The sequence below is a fragment of the Mustela nigripes genome, chromosome 7 (genome assembly GCF_022355385.1).
Source record: "Mustela nigripes isolate SB6536 chromosome 7, MUSNIG.SB6536, whole genome shotgun sequence".
Lineage (NCBI taxonomy): Eukaryota > Metazoa > Chordata > Mammalia > Carnivora > Mustelidae > Mustela > Mustela nigripes.
Genome location: NC_081563.1, coordinates 101904991 through 101925532, shown reverse-complemented (window position 1 = coordinate 101925532; position 20542 = coordinate 101904991). Strand labels below are relative to the sequence as shown.

General features: G+C 36.5%; 2 protein-coding genes across 9 annotated transcripts in view; one reads left to right on the top strand and one right to left on the bottom strand.

Annotated features, from left to right (window-relative positions):
• ESF1 (ESF1 nucleolar pre-rRNA processing protein homolog) overlaps nt 1–17136 on the bottom strand; it is a 62066-nt gene extending 44930 nt beyond the window's left edge. Inside the window, exons 1-8 of the mRNA XM_059406521.1 lie at nt 17040–17136; nt 14770–15451; nt 11087–11472; nt 9958–10071; nt 7942–8042; nt 6896–7048; nt 4640–4754; nt 2631–2778 (exon numbers count right to left, since the gene is read on the bottom strand). Coding sequence (XP_059262504.1) covers nt 2631–2778; nt 4640–4754; nt 6896–7048; nt 7942–8042; nt 9958–10071; nt 11087–11472; nt 14770–15409 — 1657 coding nt within the window. The 5' untranslated portion in view covers nt 15410–15451; nt 17040–17136. The remainder of the gene's footprint in view (nt 1–2630; nt 2779–4639; nt 4755–6895; nt 7049–7941; nt 8043–9957; nt 10072–11086; nt 11473–14769; nt 15452–17039) is intronic.
• A 45-nt stretch (nt 17137–17181) lies between these two features.
• The window catches only part of NDUFAF5 (NADH:ubiquinone oxidoreductase complex assembly factor 5), a 29180-nt gene continuing 25819 nt past the window's right edge, over nt 17182–20542 (top strand). For all 8 annotated transcript variants that reach the window (XR_009405431.1, XR_009405430.1, XR_009405432.1 and 5 more), the window contains exons 1-2: nt 17182–17457; nt 20047–20087. Coding sequence is in view for 4 of the 8 variants with exons in the window: in XM_059406515.1 (XP_059262498.1) it covers nt 17236–17457; nt 20047–20087 (263 nt within the window). In the remaining 4 variants the exon portion in view is untranslated. The remainder of the gene's footprint in view (nt 17458–20046; nt 20088–20542) is intronic.

Below are 20542 nucleotides of genomic sequence, written 5' to 3'. Positions count from 1 at the left end.
CAATTACAATTAAGCAACCATTTCCAAACAGAGCCATACTACATACAGGAAAAAAGATTTTTTTTTGGTTCTATTTTTTAAAAATGAGTTATTTTAAGCAAATAGATTAAGCAATTACAATTAAGCAACCATTTCCAAACAGAGCCATACTACATACAGGAAAAAAGATTTTTTTTTTTGGTTCTATTTTTTAAAAATGAGTTATTTTAAGCAAATAGCACATACAATTAGAAAATATGCTATTGAACATTTCAATCATCAAAACAAAATTTTTAATAAAACATAGATAATTTGAGAACTTCTGTTTCTATTCATGGCAAGCTAGACACTTCAGACCAATCTTTTCACCAAGCATATCAAGTCAGATGAAATATTTTTAAAATCTTCAAGGAGTTTATAAAAAGAAAAAAAAACCTTCAAAGAACTGATAAATTAGTAAAAAATTACTGACTCAAAATCAAGAAGGGAGTACCAGGGAGTTGATCCTATATTCAATATTTATTTTTTTCCTGAGAACATTTACTGATCCACAGAAGAAACAGCTATAAAACTAAAAACTGTAAAAACTATAAAACTAAACTAGTTTTGGCAGCCTGGCAGGGCCAAGAGGACAAATGTTACCAGAGAAGAGAAGACAACTACTATGTCCACCTTAAGCAAGGACCCAGAAGGATGAACAATTAGGGTAGAAGCCAACCAGAAGTAAACCAGCCTTCATGAAGACTTGCATCACCCACAAAGTCCCAGGAACCTGAAGCCTTAAACCTTTGGAGTAATGTAGTCCTAGAATGACCAGAGTAAATGAAAGTTCTGTCTGATCAGATACTCATCTCAACTATCAAATTAGCACAAAAAGTTAACCATGTATACAAATAAACAAAGGAGAAATATCTTGTAAAGTAACAAAAAATGAACCCCAAAAGACTTAAAATACTGAAATTATCACACATGGACTACAAAAACATGCTTATACCATTTACAGAGATAAGGATTGAAAATATCTGCATGAATAAAAAATTATAAAAAGTGTTATTGCTGATTTGAAAAATAGCCAAACAGGACTTAACAAAAAGGAAGAATATAATAACCAAAATTAGGAACTCAATGGATAGGTCTATCAACAGATTTAACACTGCTGAAAAGCAAATTAATGAACTGAAAGATAGGTCAAAAGAAAATATCCAGAACACAGCGGAGAGACAACAGATAAAGAAATCTGTGACAGTAGCAAGATGGAAGTCATACTGGAAAGAAATAATATATATACTTACTTGGAATCCCAGGACAGGTTAGAAGAAATATGTAATTAGATAATGACTGAGAAAATTCCAAAACTGATGAAAGATGCCATGACACAAATGCAAGAAACCCAACAGCCCCCAAGCACACAAATAAAAAGAAATCTATCGTAGTAAAACTGCAGAAAGACCAAAAAAAAATTTAAATGCAGTCAAAAGAAAAAAGAAAATTCAGATAATCTTCAAAGCCTGAAAAAAAGACAACCAACTTCTCAAAAACACAGTGAAACTACAAGTCTGTAGGATATTATCATCAGTGTGGGGATGGAGAGGACTTCCTACCTATAATTTTTTTGCGTGTGGAAGTATCTTTCACAAATGAAAGCAAAATAAGGATATTTTTATACTAAAACTCAAGAGAGTTTGACACCAGCAAATACTATCAGAACTTATCAAGGATATACATAAGGTAGAATGAAAATGATCCTAGATATAAGTGTGAGATTTAAGAAAGTAGAAGAAATGTGGGTAAATGGAAATAAGGACAATTTAAATATTAACAGCTCATAGGACTTACAAAAAACCAGAATTACAATACATAGGATAGGATGAGAGTTGTTTTAAGATTCCCTGTATTATTTAGGAGGGTAAAAATATTAATTACAAAATTTCTTAACAAATTAAGAACGCAAGTCACAATTTCTAGGATAATCACTAAATGGACAGAAACAGTTTACCCTCTAAACTACTCGAAGAGAAATGAATATAAAAATATTCAATCAACTGGGGCACCTGAGTGGCACAGTTTGTTAAGGATCCAGCTCTCAGTTTCGGCTCAGGTCATGATCTCAGGCCCGTGATAAGTCTGCTTGGGATTCTCTCTCCCTCTCCCTCTGTCCCTCCCACTTGTGTACTCTATCTAAAATAAATAAATAAATCATAAAAAAAAAATAATCTGTCAATCCAAAAGAAGCACTTAGTTAAAAAAAAAAAAAAGAAAAAGAAGGAGGGGTAATAGTGCATTTTACTAGTTTGTTAAGAGACTGCAAAACTATATGAATTAGGACAAATGTAAAAGGCCAGGTTTTTTTTGTTTGGTACAGTTTTAAACAAAATGTTCATGGTTAAAGAAATCCAGGCTAAAAAAATACCTCTAAATAAAAAATTTCAAATACTATCTGCAGGTATATATAACACTATACATGGAAGTATGCTTTGCAGACAGCTTAAGAATTAGCTTGACCCTCCCTTTTAAACTACCACCAAAGACATATTTCCATATTTATAAGATGCTATAAGTAAATAATACACAAATTCTTTTTTGAAAGCAAGTCTAGATTAGGCACAGTCTAAATGCTTACAAATGTAAAATATCAAAAGATTACTAAGTACCCTGTAGCTCCTCTTCTATCTCTTCTTCATCCTCACTAGAGGAAGCTAAGTAGGCTTGAAAATCCATGTCCAAAAGCTCTTCCTTTTTAAACTTCCTGTTGAGTGTTGTAATTCTTTCATGATCAGTCTCATCCCACGTGATCTCCACCTTTCACCAATAAAACAAACATAAAAACAGAAGTGTCAGTAACTCTTACTCACAGAATATTTACCACTACTGTGGATGTAAGCTAAAAAAGACATGCTAAAACAAATAATTAATGACACGCATAACAAAGTATTTTACTTATGAAAGAGGAACCATATCCATTAACCTGTACCTTTTCCTTCCTAACTCTCTGCTATATGCAAGCTATTCTAATATTAGGAGTAAAAATTCAACTAATTGTAGGGAAAAGAAATAAAATGCACAGTGAAAAAGTTAACATTATGAATCAACAAAAACGTGTTTTTCACCTGGAATTCTAAGTTTTTCAGGAGGTCTACAAACTACACGAAATCCATTCATAAAGCTTTCAACAGAATTTCAGTAGGGTCCCTTTTCCAAAAAAGATTAAGAGCCACTGATAAGAAAGGCATGTACTGGTTGGAAGTACGGCAAACCCTCATGACACAGAAATTCATCTATAGCATGACTGGTTTGGCTCCTGTCCTCCATGCTGCCCCCATTCTCAGACAGGGTCTTGTCAGAAGTTTTAGCTTCATCACAGGGTAGGTCCCCTACCCTTGTTTTTTTTTTCCCTCAGTCTAATCTCCTCAGATAAGGACAACAAAATGGGCACCAATTAACAAAGGGAATCTTTAAGACAGCTGTCATTACCTTAGAAGTTCTGGTTAGTCAGTCATATTATCTCTATTCTGATAATTTGTCAGAGTGATAACCATAAAACTGCTGCTGGAATTGAATGTCTATATGTGGATGGTATGGCCAAACCCTAGAATTCCAGAATGGCTGTCTGGACAGACTTGCCTCGGTCATTTTTCAGTCTTGAAAATAACCTGGCCCTATATTTTATGTTACTGAAGCTTTTAAACGTCATTTATTGCATAACAGTGGGGTTTTCCCATACTCAGTAACTAAACAAGGCCAAACAGTACCCAACATAGTATGCAGGTGACAGATATGGTAGCTTTCTCTACCACCAGCCTATTCTCAGAAGAGCACAGTGGTCTGTCACAGAAAAAGCAATGGGAAACCTGTGTGGTTCCTGCAGAGTCTATCCGTGAGCAGGTTTATGGTGGGGGTGGGGAAAAGGAGAAGAGAAGGTAGGCAGCTAAGTAACAAATTAATTCAAAAGAAATCTTCTGGCTTATCATTACTAAGCAATAATGTGATATCTAATAGTCCTGAATTATTCTACTTCAATTGTTTTTTATAATTTTAGATCGTATCTGCAGAAAAAAATGTGTTCCTATTTAAAATTTCCACTGGTTTTGGGGGCGCCTGGGTGGCTCAGTGGGTTAAGCCGCTGCCTTCGGCTCAGGTCATGATCTCAGGGTCCTGGGATCGAGTCCCGCATCGGGCTCTCTGCTCGGCAGGGAGCCTGCTTCCCTCTCTCTCTCTCTCTCTCTCTCTGCCTGCCTCTCTGCCTAATTGTGATCTCTGTCAAATAAATAAATAAAATCTTTAAAAAAAAAAAAAAATTTCCACTGGTTTTAACTGTGATTTGAGGTTATTTGTTACCTCCTTCTCCCTCCTCAGGATACTAATAACTGACATATTACTTATTAAAGAATTTAACTGAATAAGAATATATGGGAAAGAGAGAGGAAAAAAGAAACATTTGCAGGTTTTGACTCAAGCTTAAAAGGATAACAAAAATCTGAAAATAGGTTCAAACAGATGTGGTAGATAAAAATGCAAATATTCTTGTGTCTCACTTCTATTTGTATTTGTGCATTAAAATTTTGAATACCTCCCATTTCTGAAGATGCTGTAAGTAAATAATACACAAATTCTTTTTTGAAAGCAAGAGTCCAGCTATACATTTTTAAAAGTTAAGAGATACCGTTGATGTTCCCATTGCAGCAGATGTGAAATATTTTGGTTTATATGCTGTTAAATCCACTTCTGAGGCTACGTCCTTGGGCTCATCATCAAAAGTAGTATCATCTGGTATAAACCTAAGAAGCAAAGAAAAAATAAATTTATTTAAACATATGCTGTAGTGATAACCAGAGTTTAGGTTCTCTTCTAATTAGTTATAGTTTATATATGCATACCGTAAGTTTCTATAGAACACATATGTAGATGGGGCAAACTATGTTACAAATAACCTTGGCACAAAATTTCTGAAATTCATGAACTATGAATCTCTAATTCCACTAAATTTGAGTGAAATCTGTGGGCAGAAGCCCTGTGCTGGGAGTCAGTTAATATGAGTCAGGTGCAAACGCACATGGGTCCCTCATGTTTCAAAAAGACCTAGACTCCTGCACAGTCTTCATTTGCTATATGATATACTGAATATCATATAGAATTAGTAGTAGATAAGTGTTCTAAATGTAAAGTATCAGACACATAAGGTGTCATTGAAAATAAGAAAAACGTTTAAGGTTGATTCTTTATGACTAAAAAATCCTCAAAATCTTATCTTTCAAAGATAATTTGTAATTATTTTCACAAGTAATTAGCTGTTAGACGTAAATTAACCACTGTAATTGTCTGACAATGCTTAGGCATCAGGCTAAAACATAGGGTGAAAAACCCTATGGTTAATATATTAGGTTTTGTAATTTATATAAGGAGATTTTGGTTCCATACACACAAAAGGCATATGCTCCATTATCCACCAAAAATTATTCTAGGGGAAAGAAACAGGTAATTAAGGCTCATTAGGTTTACAAAATATCCTTCTCCAGCAATACTTTTACAAAGACTAGAAGAAGAAAATCTGAAATCAATATTTTTAAGTGTTATTAATATGCATGCATTTATATTTTGGGGGAGATGAAACAAAGTTTCTAGATAATTGGATGGTAGCAGAAAACTCAACTTTCTTTTCTGATATTATGTTTAACAAAATAAAACAGGGAATGCGATTTTTTTTCCATGCTCATTGATCTTATTTTCTAGGCCTGCCAGAGCTTATTCTAACTATCCTTATTCTATCCTTATTCCAAAAAGGAAACAGAACAAAATGATTCTGAAAAGAACATGTTAACATGAATTCACGAAACCCAAGGAGTTTGACATTCTAACAAATGTTTGGTACCTACTATTTAAACACTCAAAACAAGTACCTCCTATTGAAATTGTTAAAAGAAGAGAAAGAAACACTTGTCTGATGAGATAAGCCCTTCTTGTTATAAAGGCCAATGTACTAAAATCTTACCTTAAATTATCAATTCAAAAACTTTTATTTGTATTTTTATACCAGTCCAAATGCCTTTGAAATATGAAAGCCAGGGACTATGAAATGATGCATTTTTTTTTTCAGAAATATTTCATTTTTAGAACAAAGCCTCTCACAAACCTGGAAACAAAGAACTGATTTCTCCAAGTGTCACAGGAGAATGATTTACTGAGTTCAAAAACACTAGGCTAATGAAAAAATGTTATAGTAGTTCAGATTCCCGTTTCCTCAGAACTGACATTTACCACCATTTAAGGTTTTTCAGCTTTGGGCCAGTGAAACCTGCACATAGGGCGAAAATAATGCCCAAGTCTGAAGAGAAAGCCAGTAACACCATCCTTTCACTGAGCATTTAGAGCAGCACTATCCAATGGAACTTTCTGTGATGATAGCAATGTCCTGTATCAGCTCTGTTCAACATATGGCCAGTAAGTACTTCAAATGTGTCTAGTGATGAAGCAAATAAATAAATTTAAAATTTTTTAAAATTTTAACTAAATAGATATGACTAGTAACTACTATATTAGCAGAGTTCTAGAGGAACCAGTTTATTAGGAAATGCCTTTGCCCCGCCTTGGTGCCTTTTTTCAGAGTTAATTCACCTGGCTCCTAGTTCTAAAAGAGGGTTGCAAAGAAATATCACTGCATATAAGCCATTATCCTAAAAACATTGCCAATATATTGGAAATTTAGGATATAAATGTGGAGTAACTCACACACAACACTTTAAAATTTTCTCATTTTAGTTTTCTTTGTTAAGAGAGTGATGTTCCATAGGACAGAGTTCACCTAAAGCAAAAAAATCCTCTTACAATATGGAACAACAGAAAATACTACCAATCTAATATCCTACTTCCTACAATAATATTATGACACAAGATAAAATTGGCAAGACACATACTGGATTACCTTAAATCTATGAATGAACAACTACTTTCGAATTCCAGGCCATCACAATCCTCATAAATTTTACCAGCTGTTTCAGGAGAATCACAGTCTACTACTGCATAATAGTATTTGAGTCGTTTGAATTGATAATCTCTCAATTTTTCTCTAGAAGTCCTAAAAGGTAGAAAACTCATTAAGCTTACTTATTCAGGAACACAAATACCTACCTTCCTTTAAAAAATAAATGTGATTACTTCAAGAAAAACACATTACAACCTGGCCTTCATCCCAATCCATCTTTCCTTCAATTCTACCTTTATAGGCATTAGATATTTAAGATCAATTTATTATTCTGATAATATTTTGATTGAAACTTAGTATCCAGAAAAGGAGCATGTGAGAATCACATATGCTTACTCATAATTTTAATTCTTGAATAGTCTTTTTTGTTTTGCTACCACCTATAGTCTCTCAAGTAAAACTCCTGAACAAGATCACTGTATTATAAAATATGATAGGAAAACATTAGGTCTAAGTACAAAGAAATTCCTAATCTTGAAAATTTTTACTCCATATTTATGTGTTTTCAAGTCTAAATGGTTATAAGTTTAATTTCATTGAACTACAACATTCTCCTTGAGGGTCTTCATTGGCTGTTCTGCCACTCATCTATTTAACTACCATTTTTATTACGTGCACAAATAGCTCCACCTAGTGGTTTAAAAACTACCTTAAATTTTTTTCTATACATTACGATGATAAAAACTTATTCCAGGAAAAAAGCAAAACTTACTAAGAGCAAAGAGGTTGAGAACCTTAAATCAGTCTAATCATGAAATGTTTTTCAAAATTTCAATAATTGTTTTGGTGAATATAGAAATATGAATATACACACAAAAGGTTGTTGAAATAGTGTGCCACTTCTGATAGACTTTAATCTGCTTGCAACTTGTTTTAAATTATAAAAGGCAGGCACAACATATACTTTAATCCCATTAAAGTGACCAGAATTCTGAGTTAGTGACATGAATTTAGATTTAGTTTTATTTTCTGTAAAAGGTTAATACCAATCCTTTTCAGGGGCATCTTCAGGAATACTTAATAACTCTACTGGTCCTTGAACTTGCTCTTCCTTCATCCTCTCCTTTCCGAACTCCGAAGGATATATCTAGACACACAAAAAATAAGATCAATGTAATTTATACTTTCCTTATCTTAAAACATCCAAACCTGTCAAGGTCAGGAATTCTGAGAGTTACAAGCGAACTCGATGAAAACAGCAAGGATGACTCACTTCCAAACCTACTACAGGAAGCTAAAACACCCTGAGGAATCTCCTTAAAAATAATTTTCGCTAGAGAGTAACAGATATGGAGCTTGAGAACAAAAACAGATTTATCTCCTCCATATGTCAACTAGAACAAGATGGTCCTGGGATCCAAATGAAAAATTAAGAAAAGCAAAAGAAGACTCTAAGTGCTCAAGGAACTTAAAGTACGTACACAAACACACACACACACACACACACACACACACACACACACAAATGACTAGGTTAAATAGTTGGCATAAAATACACAAAAATGATTAAGGAAGTATATAAAACATAAAGAAAAACAATTTTGTTTTCTCTCTTAAGTCATATCATTTATCCAATGCCTTCTTTTAAGAAATACTTTAAATAGAAAAGAACTGATAGTAATCTTACCACACAGTTTAGAGGGTCTTGGTAAAAGAAAAAGAATTCACCCTCACTGGGATTTGATAATTTTTGTATGTTGGCTACTTTTGAGAAAAAATAAAACTGTATTAATTTGTCTTATTTTGACATTACTGGGCTTAATATATTTTTGCTAACCAATACATGCTTTTCTGAGTTCTCTGCAATATGCATTTATTAAATAGGGGATTTGAGTTTTCCTTACTAATTTGAGTGGTAATAGGTTTTGATGTAGAAGTTTTAAATACATATGTAGTCGCATCTGCTGATTCTGTTTTTCTAAGTCTAGAAATTCTTACCATGCATTTTCTGAAACACAAGATTTAACAGAAACACAATCCTATTTTATTCTGTTTCTATGGTTTAACTTTTTTTTTCTTACTTTATCTGGAGTATATTTTGGACTATGATGAGGTGAAGATCTGAACTAAGCTCTTTATACAAAGACTCACTCATTTGTCCCAATTCAAGCTTACTTTGGCCTGTATTATAATATGAATTTTTCTATTTACCTATTTCATTCCATCAATTTGTCTTTCCATTTTTAACCAAACTGTTAACTCTTGTAGTAATATAAAATGTTCACATGTTGTACCTCACAGAGAAAATCCTTTTATACTGGTATGTTTTCCTAAAAATTTATTAGTCATTCTCACTTATTTATTCTTCTAGATGATTACTGGTATCCTTTTTCTTTGATCTGAACTGAGATTGTAACTAAATACTTAATGTGAACTTCTTTTCATTTCATTCTTACAACTACCCTAGGAAATACTATTATTACATCCGCTTGTCAGGTGAGAGAACACATCTGAGAAATTAATAAAATGCCCAAGATCACATGGCATGTATCAGGGTCAAGATTTGAATGCGGGTCTGTCATACTGAAAAACCTAGATTCTTAATCACTAGGCTTGCTCTCCAGAAATAGGGTATCTCAACAATTACTTAAATTTTTCAAATTTATCCAGTGTTATAGTTTACTTCATATATATTATATATATTTAAGGTAATTCCCAAGAATTTTACATTTCTGCTGCTAGCAAAAATAGATTATTCTTAATTGGTTAAGAATTGAAGAATGCAATTTAAAAAATATTTATTTTACTTGTCCCTTTATTGAGCCTTATAATAGCTTTTCAATTGTATTCTTTAGATTTTTAAAATACATACAATCGTATAACGTATCGAGAGCAATAATTTTATCTCTTCCTTTCTAACTTTTGCATCTATTCTACAAGTTTTGTGCCTAACTATACCAGACGACTGCCAGATTATTTTTCCTTAAAAGGAAAACTATGACTTAAAAAAAGATTAAACTTAAAAATGTTTAGAAATATTTCAAAATGAAATCAATTCTCACCTTTACAGAAAATATAACACCCCCTTTAGGTTTAAATGAATTGAACAGAGCTAGCAAATCTTTTGCCTTTAATCTGTCCCAGTCCATGTTGCAAACTGCTAATCGACGTGTAACCTAAGAAATGAGAAAAATTAAATATTACATAATCTCTATCATTCCCATCACTTGCAAAATATATAAAAAAATGTCTTCTTTCCCCCAAATTCTGAAATCTGAAAATACAGTATTTACTAAGTCGTTTCAATATGTTAAACTTCGCCTGAGTCAGACAATGGTAAAAATGTCAACAGATAGATAAGCACTCTCTCTTACTCAGTTCTTTGTTCTTGAATCAGAACTTGATAATCAGCTGACTTTTTTTTTTTTTTTAACTTTATGTATTTGTTCATTTGCCAGAGAGAGAGAGTACAAGCAGGGAAGTGGCAGGTAGAAGGAGAAACAAGCTCCTCACTGGGCAGGGAGCCCGACATGGGACCCAATCACAGGACCCTGGGATCATGACTTGAGCAGAAGGCAGAAGCTTAACCAACTGAGCCACCTGGGTATCCCAATCAGTTTACTTTTTAACACCCAAGTTTGTTAAGCTATTTTGCTACCCGTGCATTAGTATGGAGATTGAGTATATTACCCTAAAGTGTTTCTAACAGTGCAGTAGGAACTGAAATATAAACTACCAGCTACAGTAAATATCTTCTAAAAATTTCATGTGACCTGGGGTGCCTGAGTGTCAGTCATTAGGGGTCTACCTTTGGTTCAAGATCCCAGGGTCCTGGGATCAAGTCCCACCATCAGGCTCCTTGCTCAGCAGGAAGCCTGCTTTTCCCTCTCCCTCTTCCCTTTTCCCTTGTGTTCCCTCTCACTGTCTGTCACATAATAAAATCTCAAAAATTTCATGTGACCTTTAATTATTTCTTTAACTAATCCCTATTTGCTTGGACAAACATCTTATTTATATAGCTACAATCCATATCAAGAAGTTTTTTTGTACCAAAAAGTTTCAATCAGAACAATCATTAAGATTATTATTTACTAAAAACGTTTTCCAACTCAGTTTAATGACAGCAATTCTACCATCTACAAAAGTGACTTTAACTATGCTTTTCACAAATAATCTTATTCAGAAGTTCACCTCATCAGCCCGAGGAGCATCTTTATCTAATTCTCTCCAAGCATGCTCAAAACCAGAGTCCTCTGGCAGTAAATCTGCCATATCTTCTTCATCTTCAGAACTAGTTTCTATATTTCCTTTACCCCTTGCAAGATCAGGGCCACTGTCACTTTCATCATCATTGTCACTATCCTCATCTTCATCTTCCTCCTCATCACTTTCATTTTCATCATCATCATCATCATCAGCTGAAGCTCTACCAGTGCGTGTAATTCCATCTTCAGATTCCTCATCACCTATTTCACTAGCACTTTCTGAATCTTCCTCCAGAGCATCTTTGTCAACCATCTTACCACCTGCAGAGCTTTCATAACCGTCACTGTCTCTTGCCATTATTAGAGGAATCACTGCAAAAAAGATTAAAGGAGGGAGAAATTAAGAAAATGTAGACACAATTAAATTGAATCCAACTAATTTTGACCTCAAATCCAGGAAGAATATAAGTTGTGTTGTGGATGCGATCACATACGCAGAGCAAAATAGTAAGTTTTCTGCTAAATCTTGAACTTAGTAACTAACTATGGTTAGCGATATATGAAAAGTAAAAGACTATTTTTACTTAAGTTGGATTTTTTTATACACATAACTCTGAAAAAACTCATTTTCTATTTCAAAAGCAATCATATGATTCTGCTGTGGGTATGTGAATATGTTGATTATACAGTACCTTGCACATTTTATTCACCTTTAAATTGGAACTTAATGTTTCTGCTTATAGGCTCTGCTTGCAGAATTAAAAGAAAAAAAACATTAAAAGCTTAACACTTGGAATGAAATTTGAACTTATTTTTTTCTTGGTCCTATAGTCTTATAATAGTCATTCATTGACTAAATATTTATCATCAACTATGTAAAATGCATTGAGCTCAGGAAAAGGAAAAGGGAGGGGTGCCTGGGTGGCTCAATCAGTTAAGCCTCTGCCTTCAGCTCAGGTCATGATCCCTGCGACCTGGGATCGAGCCCCGCAGAGGGCTCTTTGCTCAGTGGAGAGTCTGCTTCTCCCTCTCCCTCTGACTACTTGTACTCTATCTTTTTGCCAAATAAACAAATAAAATCTTTATATATCATAAACATGTTTGGGTATATCACAATTTAATCAAGTCCCTAATGATTTATATTACTTTTTAAATTTTAAAAACAATGCTAAGGTGTAAATTTTCTTTTTTAAAGATTTTATTTATTTACTTGACAGAAAGAGAGAGACGGTGAGAGGGAATACAAGCTGGGGGAGTGGGAGAGGGAGTAGCAGGCTTCCCACTGAGCAGGGAGCCAGTGCCAGGATGGATCCCAGGACCCCAGGATCATGACCTGAGACGAAGGCAGAGGCTTAACAACTGAGCCACCCAGGCAGCCCTAAGATGCACATTCTTTGCACAAATGTGCAAGCATTTACTTAAAATAAGTTCTTAGGAGTGCAAGTCCTAGGCATCAACATTTACAACACAAAATACCAAATTGCACTCTTTCCATCACCTTTACCTTGTAGCATTTAAAAAGCTCTCTGCAGGGGTGCCTGGGTGGCTCAGTAGGTTGGCACCTACCTTTGGCTCAGGTCATGATCCCACGGTCCTGTGATGGAGTCCCACATTGGGCTCCCTGCTCAGTGGGGAGTCTGCTTCTCCTTCTACCCACTTCCCCCTGCTCATGATCTCTCTCTCTCTCAAATAAATAACATCTTAAAAAACAAACAAAAAAAACACCTCTCTGCACACAGTAGTTGCTGGTAACTGATGAATAATGAACAAAAGATGGTGTACATATAAAGTCATTTATCCCTACTTATTACATAATGCCTTTCTGGATTGTGGAATGGATGTAAACGACTAGAAGCAACATGATGCAGTAGAAAGATTTTTCGAAGACGTGAACTGCAGGCCCAACTCTGTATACCCTCACATAAATCACTTTAGCCTTGTTTCCTGATTAATCTATCCTAATTTCTCAAGTTTACTGAGAAATTTCAATAAAAAAGATAAGCAAAAAGATTCTGTAAAATCAATCCAAATGAGTGTATGGATATGTTTTATTAATCCAGTGCCCTAAATCAAGTGAAATTTGAAAGATGCTAGACTAATTTACCTCACAAACAGCATCAAACAAACCCTGCTGCTGTTCCTATTTTGATCTTATTCTCCAATTTCAGTAACCAAACTCCTATCCCTCTCCCTATACCTCAGTTTGCTGCCTCCTGGTTCCACTACAAAAGGAATGAGATCCCACTCTGACCTCCTCGTCCCTGCTGTCTAGAATTCTATCCCCTACCTAACTAATACCTCCTATCTTTCAAATGTGATCTCAGCCTGTCTAGTTTTCTCTGACTTTTTCCCAATATCTATCTTCCTTGAATCTTGTAACCATGGCCAGGCTTTGGCTCATCTGAATACCAATTTTCAGTTAACAACATAAACAACAGGCAAAACCAACACTCAAAATTTCTTGCTACTGGAGGTGACACCAAATTTTAACAAGCTCAGTAAACAAGCAAGCATGAACCAGAACAGATGTTTCTTAGTTCCGAACAACGATCTCTAGTTGTATTACCTACTTACCCCTTCAGAGACCTTATTATCTAATTAAATGGGAATACTGATCTCTTCTGAACATATCCAACCACATCTTTGCTCAAAGTCCTTTCTATATTGAGTACTCTGGTCTCTTGATTTACTTTTTCCAAACCCATTGGTACTTCCCTTAAGAATTTCTCTGATTACCATACCTTAGAGTGACCTCTTCCTCTGAATTCCCATGGCCCTCTGCTAAACACTTTTTATGGCACATACTGTTATTTATATTATATTATAGATCTAATTTCTTCTACATTAGATCTGTGGTGTCCCGTACATAGCCAGCAGCCACATGCAGCAAGTGAGCACTTGTAATGTGGCTCGTCCAAATTTTATACTTCAGATTAGTATGAAAATAGAACGTGAACTATGCCATTAAAATTTAAGTTGATTATATATTGAAACAGTTGTCTGGTGCCACTGCAGAGTTTAGCAGGCTTTTATTTGCAATACAGGATCTTATGAAGGGCTGAAATCAAGATAAGATAAAATCCACTCAACTAGCTATGCACCTTGTAAAGGTGCTGTGTCTACTCACGGGGAATAAACCTACCGCTTCACTCAAAGATGCTGTCCCTTACCTAACTGTGAACTCTAGTAGGAGTTCTATGTATCCAAAAGGGCATAACTTTTTCTAATTTGCACAGGCTAGCAGTAGCCCCAAGATGGGGAACCATGTCTTACTCACGTTCTACCTGCCACATATTAGTTACTAAAAGTAGTTGAATGAATGAAGGATGGATGAATACACAACTCTACTAGCCCTCTTCACACACACCTTCTCTTACTATTCATGACAACATATAACACTTGATCTGGTTGAAGAATATAACTTTCACTAGTGCCTACCACAAATCAAAATCATTGCTTAGTCTCAAGTTTTTCTCTCCTAGCCATTATAGCACCAAATAAAAAATAATCATTATGTGGCATTTTTTTTTCTTTCACAGCTTTATGCTCCCAAATAAGCATTAGATCATTTCCATTAGACTATGAAAATGCTATATATGCCTTTTTAAAAAAATCAGTCTAAAAACAAATAATGTAATATAAAAGAACCTATAATTCTTTCCAACCAACCTGACTGCATTTCTCTTCTTGCTTCAGAGTGCTTGACCTTGGGAGATTTCACAATTTCAGAGTGGCCCAAGTCGCCTGTGCTTAGTTTTCCTTTGGGACATGAGTCTGTACTATGCTGAATAATGCTTTTTTTCTCTTTTGTCCTTTTTTGTGTAAATTCGTCTGTGTCTTTCTTGGGAATTGTTTTTGAATCTACCTTCTTAGGTTTGCATGACTTTTTCATTTTCTGGATTTTGTCAGAGTTATCTAAATCATTTTTATCTCCAGAATCCTTCTGGTTAATTTTCTTGGTTTCTTTCTTTTTCTCCTCAACTATACTTTTTGATTCTATTTTGTTAGTCTGGGGTTTTTTCTTCTTCATCTTCTTTTGGTTCAATGCTTTACCATCTTCATCAGATAGATCTGAATCAGAATCTGAAAGATCATAAAAACGTTTCAAGTCCTCTGTAGTGCTGTGGTTGATAGGGCGTCCTCTTTTATCCACAGCATAATTCAACTTGAACCTTTTGTCATGAAACATTGCTCGAAATCTCTTGTCAATTTTGACTTTTCGGTCCTTTTCTGGCATCTCCCAAAATCTTGGATCTTTTGTAACCCTCCTAAACCGCTGGTCACTCATTATTTCTTGTTTGGATGCCATTTTTAAATGTCTGACTGGACAAATGCTTCAAGAAATCAAATCCTAAGAAGTGAAACAAATATTATGATAATGAAGAATTAGTTTTAAAAAGATACTTAGGGAAAAAAATGCTTATTCACAATATAGTCTAAGTTAAATATAAATAAAGGTAACACATCCAATTTCATTTCCCAAACTTATTCTGAGTCACATACAGAAAAGCAAAAACTATCAGAGTATCCTCTTTTGACTACACAGCATAGAAATAAATTTAAAACAAAACCAAGCACAATTCCAGGGCTTTACAGAGGGAGACAAACGCTTACTAGCCAACTGCACTCACCTGGAATTTCTACATTTCTTTTTGTATACCTGTGTACCTGTTAAAAGTTAAAAGCTAACGTAATCAAAAGTTTCCCAAGCCTCAGTTGATCCTATTTGTTTCTTCACATTCTGGTCCCACTCTTCCTGTTAGTCCTTACTTCATGCTACTACTCTGATCAATCCTTAGTTGTACAAGGCTGGTCTCCTAACTAAATAGACTCAAATCAATTCAGATTCGGTTCACAAAACTCCCTCTTTAACTCCTACCATCCTTCAAAAACCTGGCAAATTTTTATCCTAGTTATTAACAAACATCAGTTCTCTCTATAATTTATTCTATAAGGCCCAAGTGGGCTGATTCTCCCCAAACATATTAGACTGTGTGTTTGTGTGTGTGTGTGTGAGAGAGAGAGAGAGAAGAGGGAGACAGAGAGAGAGATTAGTATTTTTCGAGAGAGAGAGAGAGAGAGAGAAGAGAGGGAGAGAGAGAGAGAGATCAGTATTTTCCCCCATCTCGATTAGATTTTTGCGGAGCTAATTTTTTTTTTTTTTTTTAAAGATTATCTATCCATTCGTCAGAGAGAGAGAGAGACCGCGCACAAGCAGGAGAGCAGCAGGTAGAGGGAGACGCACGCTCCCCGCTGAACTAGGGGTCCATGGGGAATTCGATCCCAGGATCGTGGGATCACCACGAAGCCGAAGGCAGACCCTTAACCGATGAGCCACCCAGGCATCCCCAGAGTCGTTGACTATCATTAACAAAAAGGAACTGATCAAGCAGGGTAGCAATAGCAGTGCTTTGTTCTGAAAACAAGCCTTGAATTTTTACTTAAATTTGAAAACAATTTTTATAAATCAAAAAAAAAAAAAAAAAGACACACAGGTTTCAATAATGCACTTATACATGAAGCATTTAACCCTCTAAACAGTTAGGGACCGAGGCAGGTACCATTTCATCCAACTGTGAGTGGCAATGCATATAAATGTTTACAACAAAAGCATTCGATAAACGTTAGATATTCAGAGATGGATGACCTGACCTCACCTTCCGACGCCCACCTTCACTGTCCCCTCTAACAACCCTCTAAGGCAGAGAACACCAGGGTGGTCCTAGAACGGCGATCTCCTTTCCAAGCCCAAACCTCAAGGCACAGCTACTGGGCTGAGGCCCCTCGACAAGACCCTGGCGAGGACCAAAAAGTCTGAAAAATGAGACCGGAATGGGAAAGAAAAAGAGCGCAACCCCTCATGAATCCAAAGAAGACCCTGTCAAAAACCGGTTCGGGACTCTCCACAGCCCATCTTCTAGAAATCGAAATCCACTCACCTCCCCCCGAGTTCTCGCCGAGTCTCACGTGCGACCCACACCCACAATCCTCTGCGTGACGCTTCGCCGTGATGGCAAGAGAGGCCGGCCAAACTACCTCCCCTTTCCTTTCTGCAGCGATCTTCGGCGCAGGCGCGGGAGCCGCGGTGGCGCATGCGCAAGATAAGTGCGCCGATAAGTGGCGTCTCAGCCGGACATGCTGCGGCTTGGTGGTCTTTGGGTCTTGAGAATGCGATCTCCCGCGGCTGGGGTCCCAGTAAAGAACCTCGGCCTCAGGGAGGTCGCGTCCGGCGTTTCTTCCCCAGGCAGCACCTCGACGAGAGCCCTAAATATCTTCGATCGGGATTTGAAGAGGAAACAGAAAAACTGGGCGGCCCGGCAGCCTGAGCCGATGAAGTTTGACTACCTGAAAGAGGAGGTAAGTCCGCGGGGCAGTGGGAGAGGACGGCCCCTAGCTTTGGCGCCGGATGAGGGGCTCCGGCCAGGCCCCAGCCGACCCCACCTGAACCCACTTCGCCCCATCTCGCCGGATGACCTTGAGCAGCTGCCCTGCCTATCTGAGCGTCTACCGTAATCACTGAGCGGGTGGGTGAGGTTATTTGTACGTTGCTATTCATTCATCCATTCACTCACTCACAGCAAATATTGCTTCAGTTACACCTCTGTCATGGGCAGAATAAGACCGCTACCTTCAGGAAATTTCATTCTTGTGGGCGTCGGTGAACAAGAAATGTAATTTCAGCCAAAGAAGTAAGGTGAGGTGCTTAAGTGAAGTGGTATAATGACTGCGATGGTCAGAGAAGGCCGCTCAGGCAGACGACATGATGAGGAATTAGGCAAGCTAAGATCTGGAGGGAATAGCCTTTAAGCAAAGGGAAGAAGAGTTTCTGAGGCGGAAAGGACCTTATTGAGGTCTCTACTGAAGCTTCGGTGAAGGAGAGAGTGGGAGAGGAGGTCAGGGAGGGGCGCAGGTTATTAGGGCAGTAGAAGATAGGAACTTTGGATTTTCTCGTCCAGCTGAACTGCCCAGTCAGTATGATAATCATTGGCCACATGTGGCTATTGAGTGCTTGAAATATAGCTAGTCCAATTGAGATGCAATGCATCTGTAAAATGCACTGGATTTCAGTAACTTAGTGTGAAAAAAGGATGCAAAATATTCCATTAGTAGATTTTTAAAAATCTTGATTACCTGTTGAAATTGTAGTTTTGAGGGGCGCTTGGGTGGCTCAGTGGGTTAAGCCTCTGCCCTCGCCTCATGGCATTATCTCAGGGTCCTGGGATCAAGCCCCAGAACGGGCTCTCTGCTTAGCAGGTAACCTGCTTCCCCCTTTCTCTCTGCCTACTTGTGATCCCTCTTTGTGTCAAAGAAATAAAATATATTTTTAAAAAAAGAAATGGTAGTTTTGATATATTGTGTTAAGTAAAATATGTGAAAAATAATCTCTCCTGTTCCTTTTTACTTTTTAAAAGTGACATATATTGTTCTCATTGTTTTTCTGTTGGTCAGCCCTGCTCTAGAGGAATGTGAACCTGTTGAATGGTTTTTTGGTTTTGGTTTTGGGGATAGGGGGTGGAAAATCAACCCTGGGGCTTGATCTCACAACCCTGAGATCATTACTGGAGCCAAATATCAAGAGTCAGTCTTTTAACCGACTGAACCATCTGGGCACTCCTAGCCTGTTGAGCGCCTGGATGTCTTTAAGTAGTGGGATGATGGGATCTGGTTTATGTTTTAGGAAAATTAATTAAGATAAATTAAGATCTCTGATTTATACTCGTTTGAAAGACCTCTTCCTCTGCCCAAGTGGACTAGAAACTGAGGGTTTGTACTCTCTGGACACACAGCTCCAACTTCAGGCCTAAGTGAATGTTTCTTTGGGAATGAATTAAAATTGATGTTAAGTGTAGTGAACTCTTAAAAGCCAAAGCAAGAAACAGTTTTTGAGCTCCTTTGGACAGAACTCTGTGCAAGTTTGGCCTGACCAGGTGATTGACTGTGTTGGTTCTTAGGGCTTATAATGACATATACTTAGAAGATGTGTATTTCTAACCACTCTTCTCCAAGCAAAGTGTGTAGATTATGAATTGACTGAGGCCTTATCAATCTGTAGGACTAGAATAAATGAGGTGAAGTATATGAATGTTCTTTTTGTAATAAACAAGTTATTCATAATAAGAATGATATACAAAGTAGACTCCTCCAGGGAAAGACTTCTGGTATACCTCTTTCCTTTCCCCTTCTTTTCCCCCAAAGCAAGTACACATATGTTCTGAACTTCCAAGTCCTAATAGAAGCTCTGGGGTGTTTATGAAGGAATAGAGGAATGTGAAGAATCTTGGGCTCTCACATCTTTGCTCCTGTCAGATGAAGCTAGCCTGGCAAAAGGAAGCACTTTCCTTATGGCCTCTTTTAAATTGGGATGGGACTAGGAAGAATAGCCTGAAGCGCAGGTTCTTCAGATCTGACGGACTTTCTAATTTGCACATGTTCCTTGGAAAAGCAGCTTACTTGTGTAGTAGTTTCACAGAATTTCCTATGAGTCTTCAAATAATAGAGTTTTTAATTGATCATTTATACATTGATCTGTAATAAACCCTAGCTAACAATATTTTTTCACTTTCATATACTTCATGCTAATATCTCTGGACAATAATGTATCTGTTATGCTTCTGTTGCTTCTTATCCTTATAATCTTATATAGAACATAGAATGTAAAGGCCAACATATACATACATATTCATGGATATTTAGTCTTGGGTTCATTAAATGGACTTCTGAAGTAATTCACTTCAGTTTGTTTCCTGGGATAGTATAATTTATTTTGTTTATAATTTATGGTCAGATTTATATAATTTGTGGTCAAATTGAAAGTGGGATAGTGAGAAGTACTTAACAATATGTAGAAACATAAGTAACCTGTGGATTATTGAATACTGAAAAAGTGTTGCTCCTTTGTTAAACCTATTCAACTTGTATACATCATTGCTGCTTGTAATCCTTCAGGTTGGAAGTCGGATCGCAGACCGTGTGTATGACATAGCGAGGTATGTGATGACTATCATAATAAAATGCAATTAACTTTTGACTGAAGATTTAAGAGATTGAATGTTGAGAGCTTAATGTGTTGAATGGCAGAATCTGAAGGAATTTATTACTGGGATTAGTGATTTTAATCACTCTTAAGTCTCTCCCTTTTTTTTTTTTTTTTTTTTTTAATTTGGGAGAGAGAGTAAGAAAAAAAACAGGAGCACAGGGAAAGGGAGAAGCAGACTCCCAACTGAGCAGGGAGACTGATGTGGGGCTTGATCCCAAGACCCTGAGATCATGACCTGTGCCAAATGCAGATGCTTAACTGACTGAGCCACCCAGGCACCCCAGATCGCTCCTTTTTTATGTCTGAAGAGCAAGTGTTCTTTTTTTCCCCTTGTTGGAAAAAAAAAGAATAGAAGCTCAGCTCATAGCTTCTTTATGAACCTGAATGACTGATTCAGTTTCATTT